This window comes from Sprattus sprattus (assembly GCF_963457725.1).
Source record: "Sprattus sprattus genome assembly, chromosome: 12".
Classification (NCBI taxonomy): Eukaryota; Metazoa; Chordata; class Actinopteri; order Clupeiformes; family Clupeidae; genus Sprattus; species Sprattus sprattus.
In genome coordinates this window covers 5529386-5546354 of record NC_137910.1, presented here as the reverse complement: position 1 = coordinate 5546354, position 16969 = coordinate 5529386, and the positions used below count along the sequence as shown (strand labels likewise).

Sequence of the window (16969 nt, the reverse complement as noted above, 5' to 3'; positions counted from 1 at the left end):
GTCTAAGTCACTCAAAACGAAAGCATAAAATGACACAAGAACTACACTAATTAATACACGGGACACTTATATGTTGATACGTTAATTTTGTTTAATAGGTTTCATTTGTACATTTGTAACAGTAATGTGTGCAACAAACCATGTGTTTAAGCCCAGACCAGGCTTGATTACAAGATTAGGTTTTATTCCTTTTACATACATGAAATAATTCCACAATCTAAATTTGAAATACATAAAGTTTACAGTACAGTCTTCTAAACTGAGACACAGTCTCGCATTAAGCCACACGTTTAAATGTATGTTTGCGCACATCCCTTCAGTTGCTTCACGCTCTCTTTTTGAGTTTAGTCCGACCTTTTCAGTGGTATACTGCATTTCCCAGAATACATCAGCAAAGGGAACCAGTGCCAAGGACCGCCTAATGCCATTGGAAGGGGGAGTTTATTAATATTCCTGTCTGTTTCAGCACCTCCCACTTCCAAGGGATAAAGAGACAACAGCGCAGGCTGTCTGGAGACTGCTGCCCTGTGGGTGTTTGGTCACCCCAAACAAATGCTCTTATCCAGAGGATGGGATCACAAAACAACTGATCAAGGCAATATGTGTCCAGGTCATTTAGCAACAAAACCCTTACATTAAAGAAGATCCCCCCTCCCCCCCCCCCACCTCAGACCATTTACCTAAAGAGAAAAACAAAAGGAACCTGATCACAGTCTGTCTCCTACTTCTCAAGCCCATCATTGACCGCTGATTAAGAGGGGCATAGCAGTCATATGCTAATTTTATAAGCTCTTCCAAAGTGACTGTTTCCTTGACAATGTATTTATGCACAGATAGCATATCAAAAGACCGAGACACAAGTCAGTTTTTGGGATTTGATGAGTTGGTGATGGCATTACACAAAACATCATATGTGGCCAATTTCTTTTCATTGGGGATGGACTACGTGAAAACAGCTCACAGACTCCATATAAAACACCCCATCTTCAATTTACAAAGGAGAATAATTTGACAAATGCCATATCAGCACTGTGTTGCTTCAAGACTTAGAGGCATTCACTTGACTGAACTTTGGTTAAACAATAAAATATATAGAGGTGCTTCCAAAAAGGTGCTAAAACTGACATTGATTGTTCTAGATCATTTTGAACTGCCAGTCGAATCCTGGATATTACTCTGGTGACCGGTTTTGAAGCTTTGAATGTGAGTGGGGAATATTACAGATGACCACATTTCTCAGTGTATGAGGCTAAACATCTGCAATAACATTGGAGCTGCAGATACAGCAGCCAGAGCTCTGGAAGAACCCCCAAATGCAAAGACGGTGTACGACGAAGACGACGACATATTCTTCTAGACAGTACAAGAGCAATTTCTCCAGAACAAAATAAGAAACCTTCGCAACATGAGTGTGAACTTGTCCAAAGTTGTCAAAGCACAAAGAGATTACACTAAACGAAAGAAAAGAAAAATTAAATCAGCCGTTTATATTGCACCAATACAGGGCTGGGTTCATTATATTCGTTGACCACCATGGAAACAGGCAAACAGTGACACACTCCACCATGTGGTCCAGGGTCAGTAGTTGATGCTTTAACTGAAACAAGATAACAGGGGTGAAGTCAATTCAAAACCCACCCTCCATGCTATGACAGATGGGCCTATATCTTCAGAAGCTCTCGACTACAAAGTTGGCTTTATTGAGACAAAGCTCCACTGGATGAACAACTTAGTCCATTTCTGATTCGAAGAAGGAGAAAAAAAAACACTAAATCACCCTGGACACCAGGCATCAGAGTGTTCTCCTAATCGGATTGGTGATTTGATTCATAAGGTTTAAATACCTATATACACATGCACACAGACATGGCCACGCAGTCTGTGGTCAACGCTACATATCAGTGCCCACAAAAGGCACATAACCATTTACACAACTTCACCACAATTGAGAGGGCCACCTATTCATGTGCCTCACTTAAACAGAGGTTACGTACAGCAATGGCCGACAAGCAGGCAGTTCTTTGAACACCAGCGGGGGCCTTATTTCTAATCCTGCGTTCTAGATCGGCTTCAGGGCTTACTCTTTCTATACATGGCACTGAGATTTTTTTTTTTTTCGTCTTCTGTGTGGTGATTCATTCATGCTCCCCCCTCCTCTCCAGAAACAAAAACATGAAAAAAAAAAATGACATATAAAAAAAAAAGAAAAAGAGAAGAGTCGATGGGTTGATGTCTGTATGTGCTACTACGTATGTGTGATGGAACAACAGAGCAGTAGACTTAACATGCAAAATGGACTGAGACAACCTGGACACTGTCAGTTCTCACTCTCGCTCTCCGAATTCACATCCATATGACCTCTACAGACACACGTGGATGCAATGTACTGACAGGGGAAAAATAAAAAAACAAAACTACCAAAAAGATCATAATTGAACCAATAAAACAAAAACAACAAAGACACCGTAATGTCCATCTACTTCTTGCAACGCAGGCGCTTGGACTGACGCGGGAAATCCAGGCTCTTCCTGGATCGCTTGAGAGACGGGAGCCCATCCTCCTCCGCGGCGTCTGAAACTGCGCCCCCTGATGCAGCTGCTGCAGCCGCCACCGCCGCCGCAGCCGATGTACTAGCCACAGCTGTCGGGGAGGAGGAGGATGACGACGAAGAGGCGGAGGCCCGCGCCATTGTTGCTGCGGAAGTCGCAGCCGAGCCGCCGCCGCCCACGGCACGGTCCATCAGTTCGCGCAGCTTGTGCTCGAGCTCGGCCAGCCGCGCGTTCTGCTCGCCGATGACCTGCGACTGCTCCAGCAGCTTCTGCTCCTGGTCCTGCAGCTGCTTCTGCTGCTCCAGCTGCTTGACGCGCACCTCCTGCATCTCGCGCCGCAGCGCCGTCATGGACGCGCCGTTCACCTTCACCTGCTGCTGGACCTTGGTCATCTCCGAGCGCGACGGGGTGTTCTTCGCCAGCAAAGACATGGTGGTCAGGGAGGTGGACGGGCCTGCCACTAGGGAAAAACAAGCCATGTGAGGAGGATTCAACTTACAGACTAGAATCACTACAAATTGTGTATTTTAAGACCACACTCAGGTTGAGACTGTCAATTCAACTATAAGTATTGATTCTATTATTAAACTCAAACTCAAAAACAAATACATAGTAGTTGACTTATAAATCGGTCAGCTAATAAATCTGCCCGATTTAAAGGAGCAATAAGTACTTCTGTTTCAAAACTAGCACGCAACTACCTAAAAGGCATGCAAAAACATTGCATAAAACACCGACAAGACAGACTTGCAGACAATAACAGTGTTATTTTCATTTAAGTTCAGCAATTTTGTCTTATTCCAAGCTAACATGTTGGTTAGAAAATTCCACCACTGTACATATGATGTAAAAATGAATTTGTTTAGAGCCTACTGCACCCCTGTCTATACAGCTCCACTCTGGGTGAATTACAAGAAGGAGAGCTTGCGTAAATTAAAAGTAGCCTATAATGACTGTCTTAGGATACTCCTGAAGAAACCCAGGAGTACTAGAGCCAGTCAGCTGTTCTGTAATGCAGGTCTAACCACCTTCATGGCCTTGCTGAGGAACCTTACTTTTAAGTTTATGTGTCGGCTGGACCGCTCTTCAAATGTTATAATTGATCTGATGACAGACCCTGGCCGCAGCTCTGTCAAGTACACATCTAAGATTTGGGAACACTGGCATAAGTGCCTTTTTTAGCCCTTCTTTCCTTGTGTATTTATATGTATTTATTAGAGATGCACGATATATCGGCGGCCGATATATTAGTGGCCGATAAGTGGAAAAAATAAAATATTATTATTATACCGATATCATAATTTTGGCCGATAATTTAAGCCGATATTTTTAACGTCTAATTTCCCTCCAAATATGTTTTCCCGGGTAGCCTGTTATACTCATAGGTCCGTTGCCTGGCTACACTAAACGTGATATTATAGTGAATATAAAGTACTACATGTTAAGCGTTGTAGTGCATCCTGTTGAGGGCTCTAGCCATCAAGTGTGTTGCTTTTGATGAAATTTCTTGTGCCCTAACATTTGAGAAAATAAAAAGGCACATCTAAAACCTTTTGTACCCTTTATTTTTAAATACAAAAAAATATCGGTTATCGTATCGGTATCGGCCACAATAAACCAATAATTATCGGTTATCGGTATCGGCCCTAAAATTCCATATCGGTGCATCTCTAGTATTTATGATTGTATGTATGTATATTTATATGTAATGTATTGATTTTATGTATTGTACATCTTCCATGTGGGCCTTGAGCCTGTAATAAAGTTTATTTATTTGTTTCAAATTGTTGTTTTTTTTCCCATCAGATGCATACATCCATTCACAAATAGTAATTTTTCTATTTCAAATCCAGCAATACTTTAACAATCATGCCTACCAGGGGCAGAGCCTATGAGACGGCCCGAGAGGTCCGCTCCCGGAAGCTTCTTCTTCAGAATGGGGACGATCTTCTCGTCGAAGTACTCCATGGCCATGGAAGAGATGTCCCTCAGCTCCTGCAGGACCTCGTGAGCACGCTGTGGGGCCCGTGTGGAGTTCACATAGCGCAGCACGCGGTAGATCTCATCAATCACCTGCCAGACAATCACACAGGGCGCATAAGCTCAATACCTGATGGGACTCAGAATATCAGATTCTTCACTGTGCTTTGCTTGGCTAAAGAGTCTGACTGATGATGGTTGTAGTTAGGGTTGGAAATCACAGACCATCATACCATCATGTATGTACAGTGCGAGACATTCATCTACAGTTGTATGGAAAACTCTCTGGAAAACCAGAATGGTCACCATATCAATTTTTTGTCCGACCCCCAGTTGCAGTACATCTGAATTGGATTGTGCATCTCATTAAAAGACAAAAGATTTGAGGATGTTTTCATTAGAATTATTGCAACACTAAAAGAGCTGAAAGTCATTGTAATTTCAACAAGGACAGTCTGTCTTGTTAGGAACAAGACTGCCCTCTAGTGGCATATCAATATTTACTGTTATCGACAGATGGTGCACAGTGGCTAATCACGGTCACTGATCATTTCACCCGCTAATGAACAACTCATTTCATTAATCATGGCAGAATAGCAATGTCTTATTATGCGATAGTTGAACTGCTCCTGTCACTAGTGATTGATTCATTCTTTTTAGACCAAGTGTATGTGGTTTCGTGCAAAATCAAATTGTAATTCTAATATTCCCTGATACAATCAACTCTACACTATGTAACAATAAGAAAAGCATCAATAATGATCAACAGCCTGAAGGTCTGAATTCTAAAATGCATTCTAATTTGAATCTGTGATGAGACGGCACCTTTCCGGGAATGAAGCAGCACAGGGTTGAATCAACGTATTTCATGAAGGTCATGTTGAGCAGGGAGAGACGGGTTTCCACGGCAGCAAGGATGTCAGCATGACGTGCAAGTGAATGGTTCCTTCGCTCTGATTCCCTCCTGTCGGGGACACAAAATACATGCACACCGTCAGTACACAAACATGGAGTAACACACTGTACAAAATAAAAATAAAAAAAATAACTCTTCTTAATCTTTTAAAAGGTCGTATCTGGCACACAAATAGCCATTACTCTGAAACAGGTTTGATCAATTAACTGGAGGACCAATCAGGCACAGTCATTACAATTATGTTCACTTAATCTGGTCCATCAGCCTCTTTCCTTTGACATAGAACAACACACTGGTATTTGCAAGACTCCAATCTGATGTGTCCAAACCTGTTGCATTTAAAGGTTAGTGCCCTCCTCTCTGGAGTGTGAGCTGACAGCTCAGCAATTAGCAATTAGACTTTTAGATGCTAAGGATGTGCCTCAATGCTGTTGTTTTAAATGATTCTCTGATTTATTTATTTTTACTTTATGTTATACATATATATTTTACACTTCATTTCCAAGTTTTTTTAATGTGTTTTGTTTATTTATTTTGTCTGTTTTGTTTTGTTTATTTATTGTTCTTCTGTATTCTGTAGCCTCAGTCAGGGCTTTACTGCAAAAGAGCCCTGTGCTCAGTCAATTCTCCCTGAATAAACAATGATAATGATAATAATGAAATGAACAGGGAACTCGATGCGAGTCTGCTGATGTTACGGGGTTCTTCATGCTTATTCAATTACTTGAAAGCCTCCAGCCCCCTTCAAATATTTATCCTGAGTAGTATTTTTTTCCTAGGCCGCACGTTTCTAAAGTGTCAACCCAGCTATCCGTTCTACATGTCCGCCCTCCTTTAATTACCCACGATGCAGCAGGCTTGTTTGCAGATACAGCAGGGGAGGGTACAACCCGCTGTAGATTGGATTACTCTGATTCTATCCGCAGACAATGATCAATGGTTGTCTTCACATGGCGCCACAGTCACCGAGATAAACTGAACAATGCACCTGTTAGTTTGTAATGACTATGCAAGCACATGGAATGATTTAATCTCATTAGCTTGCGGCAGGGTAAGATTTTCAACCACCCAAAGAGACAATACACTGAATATCTACTGAATCCAGTCATCAGGACAGACATGATAAACTTGCATGGTATCCTTAGTAAAAAAAAAACAACTCTACTATTTCCCTGCCCTTAAAAAAACCCTCACACTTACACACTTTAAATCACAATTTTTTTTTCTTACAAGCAAGGTATGCAAGAAGCTTTGCATTATTAATTAGTGCAAGATCAACTAAATTGGGCAGTATGCTTTCAACAAGCTGTTAGGCTTTTGCTGGTGTTGGTCGGGCACTGACCTTGGCAACTGAGCCTTGACCTGTTTCTGGCACAGGCTGTGGTAGCGTTCCACCTTGATGAAGCCCTGGTTCAGCATGCGCTGGTTTATGACGTCCATGCGCTTACACACCTGCAGAGGGGTGAAGGAAGTAACCATGGTTACACATTGTGCACAGTCAGTGGACTTTCCTAGCGGTGTGAAGTGAAGCACTTTAGTACATGCATGCATGACTAAAATAACATACAACCAAAAATATTTGACTGTATCAGCAATTATCCCTATGATTTCAAATAAATGCTGATGAAAGAAAAGCTGTGTTTCTAGTGATAGCTGTGAGAACCATATGCACCCTGCACAACATAGAATGAAAATGGTATAAAACAGTGGAAAGAATAGACCAAAACAAAGTGGATTACACTAAACAGAAATAAAACTCTCAAGAACAAGTCAATGGCAGCACCGATCAAACCAGAGTCAACACATATGGCACTGGATCACAGCATAGATGAGCCCGGCAGCTCCCTCGTGTTAAATGCAAGGGCAGTACACGGGACTGAACATTTGACAACGCAGTACCGCATGATGTTAGATATAATTAAAACATCTGTTGTTGTACGGTGGGACTGTGGCCTGTTTACAAACAACAAATAATCAAAGTCTGGTGACGGGTGATTAAAGTATACAAGTTGGGATGTGACCACTAAACATCAACATTACTAACGGAACACTGACGTGGTTTTAGGCGCCTTGCATTTTATTTCGTTAGAATATCTGACACCCTCAAGGATTACACCAACAGCAATAATTGAATTCACATTGCCTCCTACGCAATGAGTAACACTGTTAGAAACGGTCTCATTTACTGTGGTTAAAGATAGCAATCCCAAAATAAGCTACCAAGAGGGCCGCTGTTCTGCAGATCTATCAACAGTAGCTAGCTAGCTTCTTTAGATCAGCAAAACCGACAAAAAAAGATTGCAGGGAAATTTCATCAGGGGTGCAGATAACACCCACACCAGTCACTTTAAGGCGTTTTGACAAATCATTTTTAAACCGATCAGAAACAATGTAATGGACAACTGCATACTAGCGTACACCATTAGCGAGTTGTTTAGCTGGATCTAGATGTAGTTGTGGACAGCTAACCATGGGGCTAGGGTAACTTCTACTGAGGGCCATATTAATCGAAGGACAAACATCGAATCCAAATTCACGGTCCAGCAAACACGACATCATACGAGCTTCCTACCACACAGCAAGCAATATACAGGCGTAACCAACCAATGCATAGTTACAGTTACACTTCATAGACATCCAGTTTGCACACAGACTGGGTTGAGTTTACAGCACTCCCTTTCAGCAGTAGCACCCGCATTGGCAACACGGTTTGTTTTTGTTCCATCTTACCAGGCGTAGCAAGCTTATTTCATCGTAAGACATGAAATTCAGAATCGTCTCGATGGCCACTATAGGAAGTCCTAACAGTGGGTTGTTCTGATGTGGTTGATCTGGTGGCGGAGTGGACAATCTAGGAGAACCAGAATCAGAATCCGGAGCTCCTACGCCTACATCTACTCTCTCTACAACAGCCGCCATCTTCGTTTTCTTGGGAAATGATGGAAATGACGTAAATAAAGAAAAGGTTCAGAGGAAGTGAGTTCACCGCGTGCGACTGTGTTCTTGTGTCCTCACCATGTTTGGTGTGTCAAATAGACTGTCCGACATAAAGTTCGATTTTAAAGTGACTAAACATTTGTATCAGACTAATGACCCGCTTGCCGGTGATTTATATATGTTGTTGAGTATTCAGTGACGAAACTCACCCAAACAAGTAACTGAGATTGTCAAAGGCTACTTTAAAAAGTGGAGTTTGGTATTTTCTTATTGGTCTTCACTAGAATAAACATAGATTAGATAATCTAGCTACTGACGTAACTGATCTGTTAAAGAGGTTAGAGCACTTTTTAGTTTAAATCTTCCACCAACGTCTCCATTGCTTCTGTGAGCTCACAGATTAGGCTCCACAAACGTTTATATTCATTCATGTATTTCTTTGGAACTGATTTGTGAACCCAATCTACTGCCCGTTGGTTATCAAAGCAGAGGTTGTGTGGGACAGCGCAGGTTGCCTACTGTATAAAGGTATTGTACTGTCTGATTGTGGCATACTTCAAATAATAATAATGCTAGTTTGTGAGTTTATGTTCTCATTCTCATAGGCAGAAACTATAATCTTCTTTTACAGGCAGTACTGTAAGTCTGGTTAACCATATGATGGTCAAGGCCACACACTGTTCAAGGAGGTAAACATGAAAACTCACAATCACATACATCTATATAGACTCTGCTGCCAGTGATTGATTTCTGTTCAGTTTTGTAGTTCTTTTATAGACATACACAGATATATAGCAAAACAAGAGGGAAAGTCTAACCCCTGTACCCTCTAACATTTTGTGATTTTCTACCCCATGTTAGCGTCTGTCACAATTATAGATTAAGCCACATATAATAAACTTAATGTCAATTATAGATTAAGCCACAGATTAACTTAATGTGAATGGCAGGATTTGAGTCAGGGTTTGTAAACCATAATATGGGAACATTCACAATCAGAATGATCACCAGTGGTGTCCTACTGACTGTTAATCTGAGGCTTTTCAGGGGTTCTCTCTGTTGCCATGTTGGTTGTTGTTGTTGTTGACTGCATTGTTATTGATGTGTGTGACTGGGATTTGTTGTTGTCCACTGTTGGTCCAAGGCAGCTGTCTTGTATTGTCTGGCTGTCTGTTGTCCTTCAGGAGGATTTCCACCGCAGGGCTGACAGAATTGTGTGAATGACGTACAGTAGCGTGGCAACAAAGGCCATGACCTGAAACACACACACACACCCACACACACACACACACACACACACACACACACACACACACACGTCAACAAACTAACATTCAACTTCAAATGTGCACTGTCACTACAATGGACATAAAGAGCATACCCTTTAACCCTGCCAGAAGGATACAAGCCATGGTCTTACCACAGCAGAAATGTTCAGCCGGTACAATTTTAGTAGGAGAGGATTTCCGGCAGTGTCTTGGAACGCGATGGTCACATAGGCCTGGATCACTGCTGCACTCAGATAGAACAGAGCAGCGGTGGCATGATATGCCGTATCCTAGGAAAGAGAGATGGGAAAAGTCATTATTTGTGCCTTTGTGTCATTCTATGGCACGTAATCAGTGTCACTGCTACGGAGGAATTCCAAGTGTTCTTCCACGAGTCCGTATAGGAGAAACTATCAAGTCAAAAGGATTCAGTTTGGAACACTTAAAGATGTTCTCTTAAAAATTTAAGGATCTTATGTTGTTTTCTACTGCTAGAACCTCATCTTAGTATTTAGACCCTGAGTTAGTGAGGCCTGTTTGAGAAACTGGTGACTCAAAAGTGTGTTTCTCCTCCTTTGGCTCTATGCACCTGGCGCTCAACTGGTGGAACAGGGTGCTGATAACACCAAGGTGATGGGTTTGATACCCATGGAGCACACATACTGATGAACATGTATATCTGCTGTTACAAAGGTTGCCTCCACCAGCTGCATCCAGCGGTGCACCCCATTGTGTGGGGGTCGTAAACGGTGAGTTTCACTGGCCAGTTGGCCACCTCATGCTGGGTTCCTGAGGCATGCCTGGACATGCCTCTCAGCCCCTCTCTGGCCTATATAAGGTCAACCCTTCTCTGGCCATTTTGTGGGTCAAGCAGAGCTGGAGAGAGGAGTTAGCATCAAAGAGTTCGTTGGACAATCACTATCAGAGACATTCACTTGCCGTGCGTCATTTAAGAATGTGAGTGTTTTTGTGTGTTTAGGCATTTATTCTGTTCAGATCATTCTTTCATATCATAGCTTATCTGTTAGCCATTTGGTATTATTCATTCACGGTCTTGTCATCTTTCACTTATCATGCATCACTCTGTCACTGTAAGGCTGTTAAAGGGACAGATCTGTTATTATATCATAGCCGTAATATTCATGTATAGTATACTCATTCTTGTTACCTCCGCCAAGGAGGTTATGTTTTCACCCCTGTATGTTTGTTTGTCAGCAGGATTACGCAGAAACGCATGGACCGATTTCCATCAAACTTTGTGGGGAGATTGGTTAATATAATGGCAATAATTGATTAGATTTTCAGATGTCAAGGTCAAAGGTCAAGGTCACAAGTTGGAGGTTTGCATTCTCTGAATGCCCCCATTGTTGTTGTATATATAATTGTTAATATCTGTACGTCTTGTGATTCATGTCATTCATAGAAACCACGGGTCAACAGCCGAGGATATAAGTCCCTTACAATAATATTCATGGTTCATTCATTCAGTCCACGGATTCATGGTTGAATACGAGTCCTTTTACACGGATAATCGTAGTCATCATTCAGTCATCATTCTTTCATGTCCATCCTGCCATTCAAGGCTTGAGTGTGTGTGCGCAATAAAACCAGTTATCTTTGGAACTTTGGCATCATCAATTCTTGTTCTAACCGGACAGACCTGTGGCGATTGTCACTCATCATTTCAGTAATCAGTTATACAGTCCTTTTGGGATTCAATCAATATCCCCTATTTTATATCTGCACTTTACTGTAAATCTGTTTCTGAAGCATAAAGTTCTCACCATGCCTGGCCAAAAACCACCCTTGTTGCATCCAGTTAGAAAGATGAGGAGCCAGACGGTGGTGTAGAAGAAGCAGAAGACAGAGACAAACATCACCCAGGCTTGAGGGTTCACAAATAAGATAAACTCTGTGGCTGCCACCAGGATCCATACAAGTCCGCCAAATATCTGGGGGGATGAGAGACATAGAGACTCAGAGAAAGAGAGGGGATGGAGGCTTATTTTGTCAGTCAAAATGTATTCACTCATTCTCTAGTCTAGAGGAAGCAATACACATGCAGCGTTATTGAACTGATATTACTGATGTTCTCTGTTATTTTTCACTTAATTCATTTGCAGGTGTGTTATCATAGCATGACATTCATTCATTTCCATTTCTTCTGTGTTGCCAGCATTTTCAGAGCTTTTGTGAGATTCAGTTCCCCGCTGAAAAAACATGAGATGGAATGCTGCCAGTGATTGTGTGTGATGCCCATGTTCAAATCAAAAGTGGAAGCAAGACTCCAACTCAGCCTGGGGGGGATGGGGGGGTGGGGGTGGGCCACGTGTCCAGGGCCTCCCTCTTTCTGTTCACCCCGGGTCGGCCCTTTCCTCTATCGCGTTGGGGGTCGGAGATGCCGGAGGAAAGCAGCTGGCCACACACACACACGCACACACACACACACGCACACACACACACACACACACACACACACACACACACACCTCCCCAAACCCTCTCGTAATCTCTCCTTGTCCCTGTATATTTCTTTATGTTTTGGTATATGTTAAATGTCTGTCGCACGTATCTGGGTTTTGTCGTGTTATTTGGGGTCTGTAAATGTATGTTTGCACTTTGGAAAATAAAAGGTTAAAAAAAAAAAAGTGGAAACAAGAGAGTGGGTGGATGCGTTTTATAGGCCATAACTCATTCACTCATTGATAACCTTGGAGTCTGTCATTCTCTAACTGTGGTATTGAAACATGTTCAATTATTCTGGGACCCAACAGGAACAGAAGCAGACCATTCCACAACTCATCCATTCCCTCCTCTTATCTACACCACTTAAAACTCACATAAATGTTCTTATGAACGGACAAATTGAATTGATCAAAATGAAAAAAGAACGTGCACTTGATCTGTACATGGTTATGGTTGGGTCCAAAACTATATATTTCAGCTCATATCAATATATATATATATATATTCATAAAATATGTTATTATATTATTATTATTATATATAATATAGCCTTAATTGGGGGATTGGAGCATACGTGAGAGGTGTGTCATCAGACTTCAGACTTTAGACAATCAGACACACCTCCATTTCTTCCGTGTTGCTAGCAATTTCAGAACTTTTGAGAGATTCAGTTCCCCGCTCAAAAGCATGAGATGGACTGCTGCCAGTCAAAACCATAATAGATAAATTGCTTTCAGAAGGGAGTTTGTAACTGGAAATCAAAGTAAACAATGAAGAATCAAGTTTTTCTTGTGATCATGCAATAACAGTGAGGCGCATCACTTAAATGCACAGACTGGAAACATCTAGAAAACACTTCTTAACTAACTTGGTTAACATACTCTACAGTATGTATCACTCAAGGACTTTCTCAAGGATATTTGCCATAACATAAGCAGTTGCCTGTCCTAAATATTGCACCATTGAAGAGCCAGGAATCGACTTGAGTCAGCTCACAAAAAAGAATCATCCAGAGAGGAGATTGCCCAAAACACATTTATACACTTAAAATGTATCTGGTCTTAAAAAACATTGCTGTTCATCAAATGAATCTGTACTAATGTTATATAAATGAATAAGTATTCATGTGCTCATGTGAACTGTTTTTTAAAAGGGTATACTGCCTCTCTTACCAGGAAGTATTTCAAATACATCACTCTCGCACCTGTTCTGTTTGTATTCTGTGCAAGGAGTCTCAAGAGAGTATAAAAAGTAAGATAGTCTCTATTTCTCTAACTGTGGTTTTGAAACATGTTCAATTATTCTGGGACCCAACAGGAACAGAAGCAGACCATTCCACAACTCATCCATTCCCTCCTCTTATCTACTCCACTTAAAAGTTTTAGCTCAACATCCCAACCCACAGACACTTTTTTACAACAGCAGTGCACACATACATACTCACAGACAAACACACACAACACCCTTCACATTCCCTCTTGCTCTGTGGTGAGTGCAACTCATTTTGAACCTGCAAGCTGCCATCGGAGAAAGCATTTAATCATCTAATTTATCAGCCTTTTATATCACATTCTGATGAGGCAGTCAGAAAGGCATTCTGTACTTACAAGCTCAGGGATGAAGAGGATGTCAGGCATGGTGGTGAACACCGCGCATCCGCTGGGCAGGTGGTTATCGGCCATGTCCGCACGTGTGTTTGTGTGAGAGCGTGTGTAAGTGACTGTGCGTTGCCCACCACATTCTAATCAGAAGTGACAGAAAGAAAGGGGGTGGAGGCGTGTTTTATCAGTCATAACTCATTCATTCATTCCCTGGATGACCTTGGAGCCCGTAATTGTCTAACTGCAGTTTTGAAACATGTTCAATTATTCTTGGACACAACAGGAACAGAAGCAGTCCATTCCACACCTCACCCATTCCCTCCTATTATCTACACCACTTTATAGTTGAATCTCAACATCACAACCCATCAGACACGTTGGTAACACTTTCTATGAAGCCTAGCTTTATAAGGTCCTATAAGGGCATTATAAGAGCCTTAATATTGACTTATAAAGTAGCTATAAGTCATTTTAGCAATCATTATAACTACGTATAATGTCTTCACAATGACTCATAACTACTATTATATCAGTTCATTATAAATGGTTATAATTTAAGACGGAATAATGCATTATAAATATGTGATCGTCAGTCTATCTGTCGGGTAACACTTTCTATGAAGCCTGCCTTTATAAGGTCCTATAAGGACATTAATGATGACGTTAAATAGTAGCTATACTGTGAGTCATTGTAGCACTCTTTATAACTATGTATAACATATCCACAATGACTCATAACCACCTTTTCTGATACGTTTTGTCAGTTCATTAAAAATGGTTATAATCTAAGATAGAATGATGCATTATAAATATGTGATCCTTAGTTTGTGTGTGTCATCATGAATCCTATGAATCCTGTATATATGAGTCCCTATAAGAGCATTATCACTGCCTTTTAAAAAGTAGCATTGTAGCACTCGTTATAACTATGTACGTAGGTCTTCACGGCACATCATAACCACCTTTGTGATATATAATGCATATTCATAAATTATCATTAGTATGGTGACAGACATAGAATATTATAAACTGATATACAATTGTATAAGTGGACTTTGCCAGCTTTAAGTAAAGTGACAAAAGTAATGTTGTTATGAACAGATATGAACTATAAGCCTTAGCCATAAGTCATTGTAATACACTTTATAACTATGTAGGTAGGTCTTTACAGCACCCCATAACCACCTTTATGGTATTTTATGCATATTCATTAATGGTTATTAGCTTATGAGCAAGGCTGCTATACAGAGATATAATATTATAAACTGCCATATGATTCTATAAGTGGACTTTGTCAGCTTTAGGTAAAGTGCTTAGGTAGTGTTGTTATGAACAGATTATTATTATATTATTATTAAGATAAGATAAGGCATTATTAAAAAACAGGGGGTGCCCTATTGTGTAAAAAGAAGGAGTGGTTTTATGATGAGTAGTGTGTGTGTGGTAGTGCATTCCTGTAAGTGTGTGTGTGATCTAGTCACCAGAGGCAACCACTTGAGAAGTGCACAGAAAGGTAGGGCAGTGTTTAAGTTTAAGTTCAAGTTCAAGTACAAGTTTATTATAATATACTCATAAATCATAAACAGCATTTATCAGTAATGAAATTCTTTGTGCTCAATGTCCGTTCAATTTAGAGAATAAATAAATGTAATACTGGAGAAATCGAGAAAAGGGTAGAAAAAAGAGAAAAAAATTGTAGTGCAAAAAAGATATTTCAAGGTTTAACGGACCAACCTACAATCGGACAAAACACAACCAAAAGAGAAAGAGTTTGGTTTAGCTATTGACTACGCTGAGTACCACCCCGATCCACTCCATGGCTCATAAACAACCCCCCTCCTCTCATAAAATATGTTCACCTGACTCCTAGCCAAAACAATGAACACTAATCTGATTTACTCAATAGTCATTCAGTAAATGGAGCAGTATCAGACTCATATTCTGACTAGAATTATGAGTATGACATCGTCAGGCTAGTAAACCCCCAGTGTCTGGGGGAAAGCCTCTGACTTTATTTGTTATCATCTCTGAGACTGAACTGGGGATATGACCCAAACTGTCTCAGTTTTGTCCTGGAATGGGGCAGAGTACAACGCAGAAACAGACCAAAGTATCGTTAGTTTAGTTGCCCAGCAACGGAACAACTTTGTATTGTATTTGTAAAGAAACGGATAAATCAAAACTTGAAAAAGCAAGGACACTGGGCCTCATCCTCGAATGCAGTTAAGAAGAATTAAAGAAGGAATTTCTTCTGAACTTAACTTACGATGTTTTAGGGACAAATTTGGCATTCGTGAAGGTTTTCTCATCTGGGATTCGTTCTGAATGTAGACCAGCATTTCTGAATGCTAAATAGCAGTCGTTTTGAGGAATTGCCTTTAAGTTTTCATTCAGTCGATCACCATCATAGAACAGCAGCGGCTCATTTAGTTGCAGCACTGGGGGTTCACTGGGACAGGAAATGAGAGGGAGAAGAGGTGGGGAGTGGACTGGAGAAATGGAGAAACATTGGGCCGGATTCGAACCCGGGTCAAAGTCCGGATTTGGTAATCTGGAAAAATTTGTATCTGAATCAGTGTAATCCAAAGCACAAAAATCTGAATCAGAATCAGAATCAGAATCAGAATCAAAATCAGAATCAGATTTGATTTGCCAAGTAAGTTAGAACAAACAAGGAATTTGACCTGGTGAACTGACTCTCAATGTGCTTACACATATATTACACAAAATATACATTACAACACAATACAAAAACAAACACAATATATTAAAATATACATTATAACAAAATACAAAAACAAACACAATACAATACAAAAACAAACAGTGCAATGGTCTATGAAAGTTTGACAAAGTATGTACAGGAGCTGTGAATGGTGCAGGGATAGGGATATGCAGGGATGAATATATATGCTACATGGATAAATATGTATGTTACTTTGAGTTGTTCAATAGTGAGACGGCGAGGGGGTAGAAACTGTTTTTGTGTCTGGATGTTTTTGTGAACAGAGATCTGTAACGCCTACCAGAGGGGAGGCGTTTGAAAAGTTTGTTTCCGGGGTGTGAGTGGTCTGCAGTGATTTTTCCTGCCCGTTTCCTGACTCTGGCGGTGTATAAAATGGATTGCCCGATCCTGCAACATTTGATTTCCAAATCTGGATCATATCCAGATAAAAAAAATTGAACAACTGGGCCCTGGATTGAGTCTTGACTCAGTGGCTGGGGACCAGTCCCAATCTGGGGGGATTGCGC

At 40.9% G+C, this 16969-nt stretch overlaps 2 protein-coding genes across 3 annotated transcripts; both read right to left on the bottom strand.

The window, feature by feature from the left end:
• Positions 1-105: 105 nt before the first annotated feature.
• On the bottom strand, positions 106-8364 carry fbxo28 (F-box protein 28; the record flags this gene model as incomplete). Of its 2 annotated transcripts, none has more annotated exons than XM_080848795.1 (5): positions 106-3009; positions 4427-4622; positions 5355-5493; positions 6788-6897; positions 8176-8364. In XM_080848795.1, 5 exons carry the CDS (start codon positions 8362-8364, stop codon positions 2477-2479), a joined length of 1167 nt encoding a protein of 388 aa, XP_080704921.1. In that variant the 3' UTR covers positions 106-2476. The 2 variants fall into 2 exon arrangements, with proteins under 2 accessions (XP_080704921.1, XP_080704922.1); XM_080848796.1 differs by having other exon boundaries at positions 106-3003.
• Positions 8365-8687: 323 nt separating this feature from the next.
• LOC308373151 (myelin and lymphocyte protein-like) lies at positions 8688-13798 on the bottom strand (the record flags this gene model as incomplete). Its single annotated transcript, XM_080848567.1, has 4 exons — positions 8688-8708; positions 9803-9940; positions 11435-11602; positions 13724-13798. 4 exons carry the CDS (start codon positions 13796-13798, stop codon positions 8688-8690), a joined length of 402 nt encoding a protein of 133 aa, XP_080704693.1.
• Between the last annotated feature and the right edge of the window lie 3171 nt (positions 13799-16969).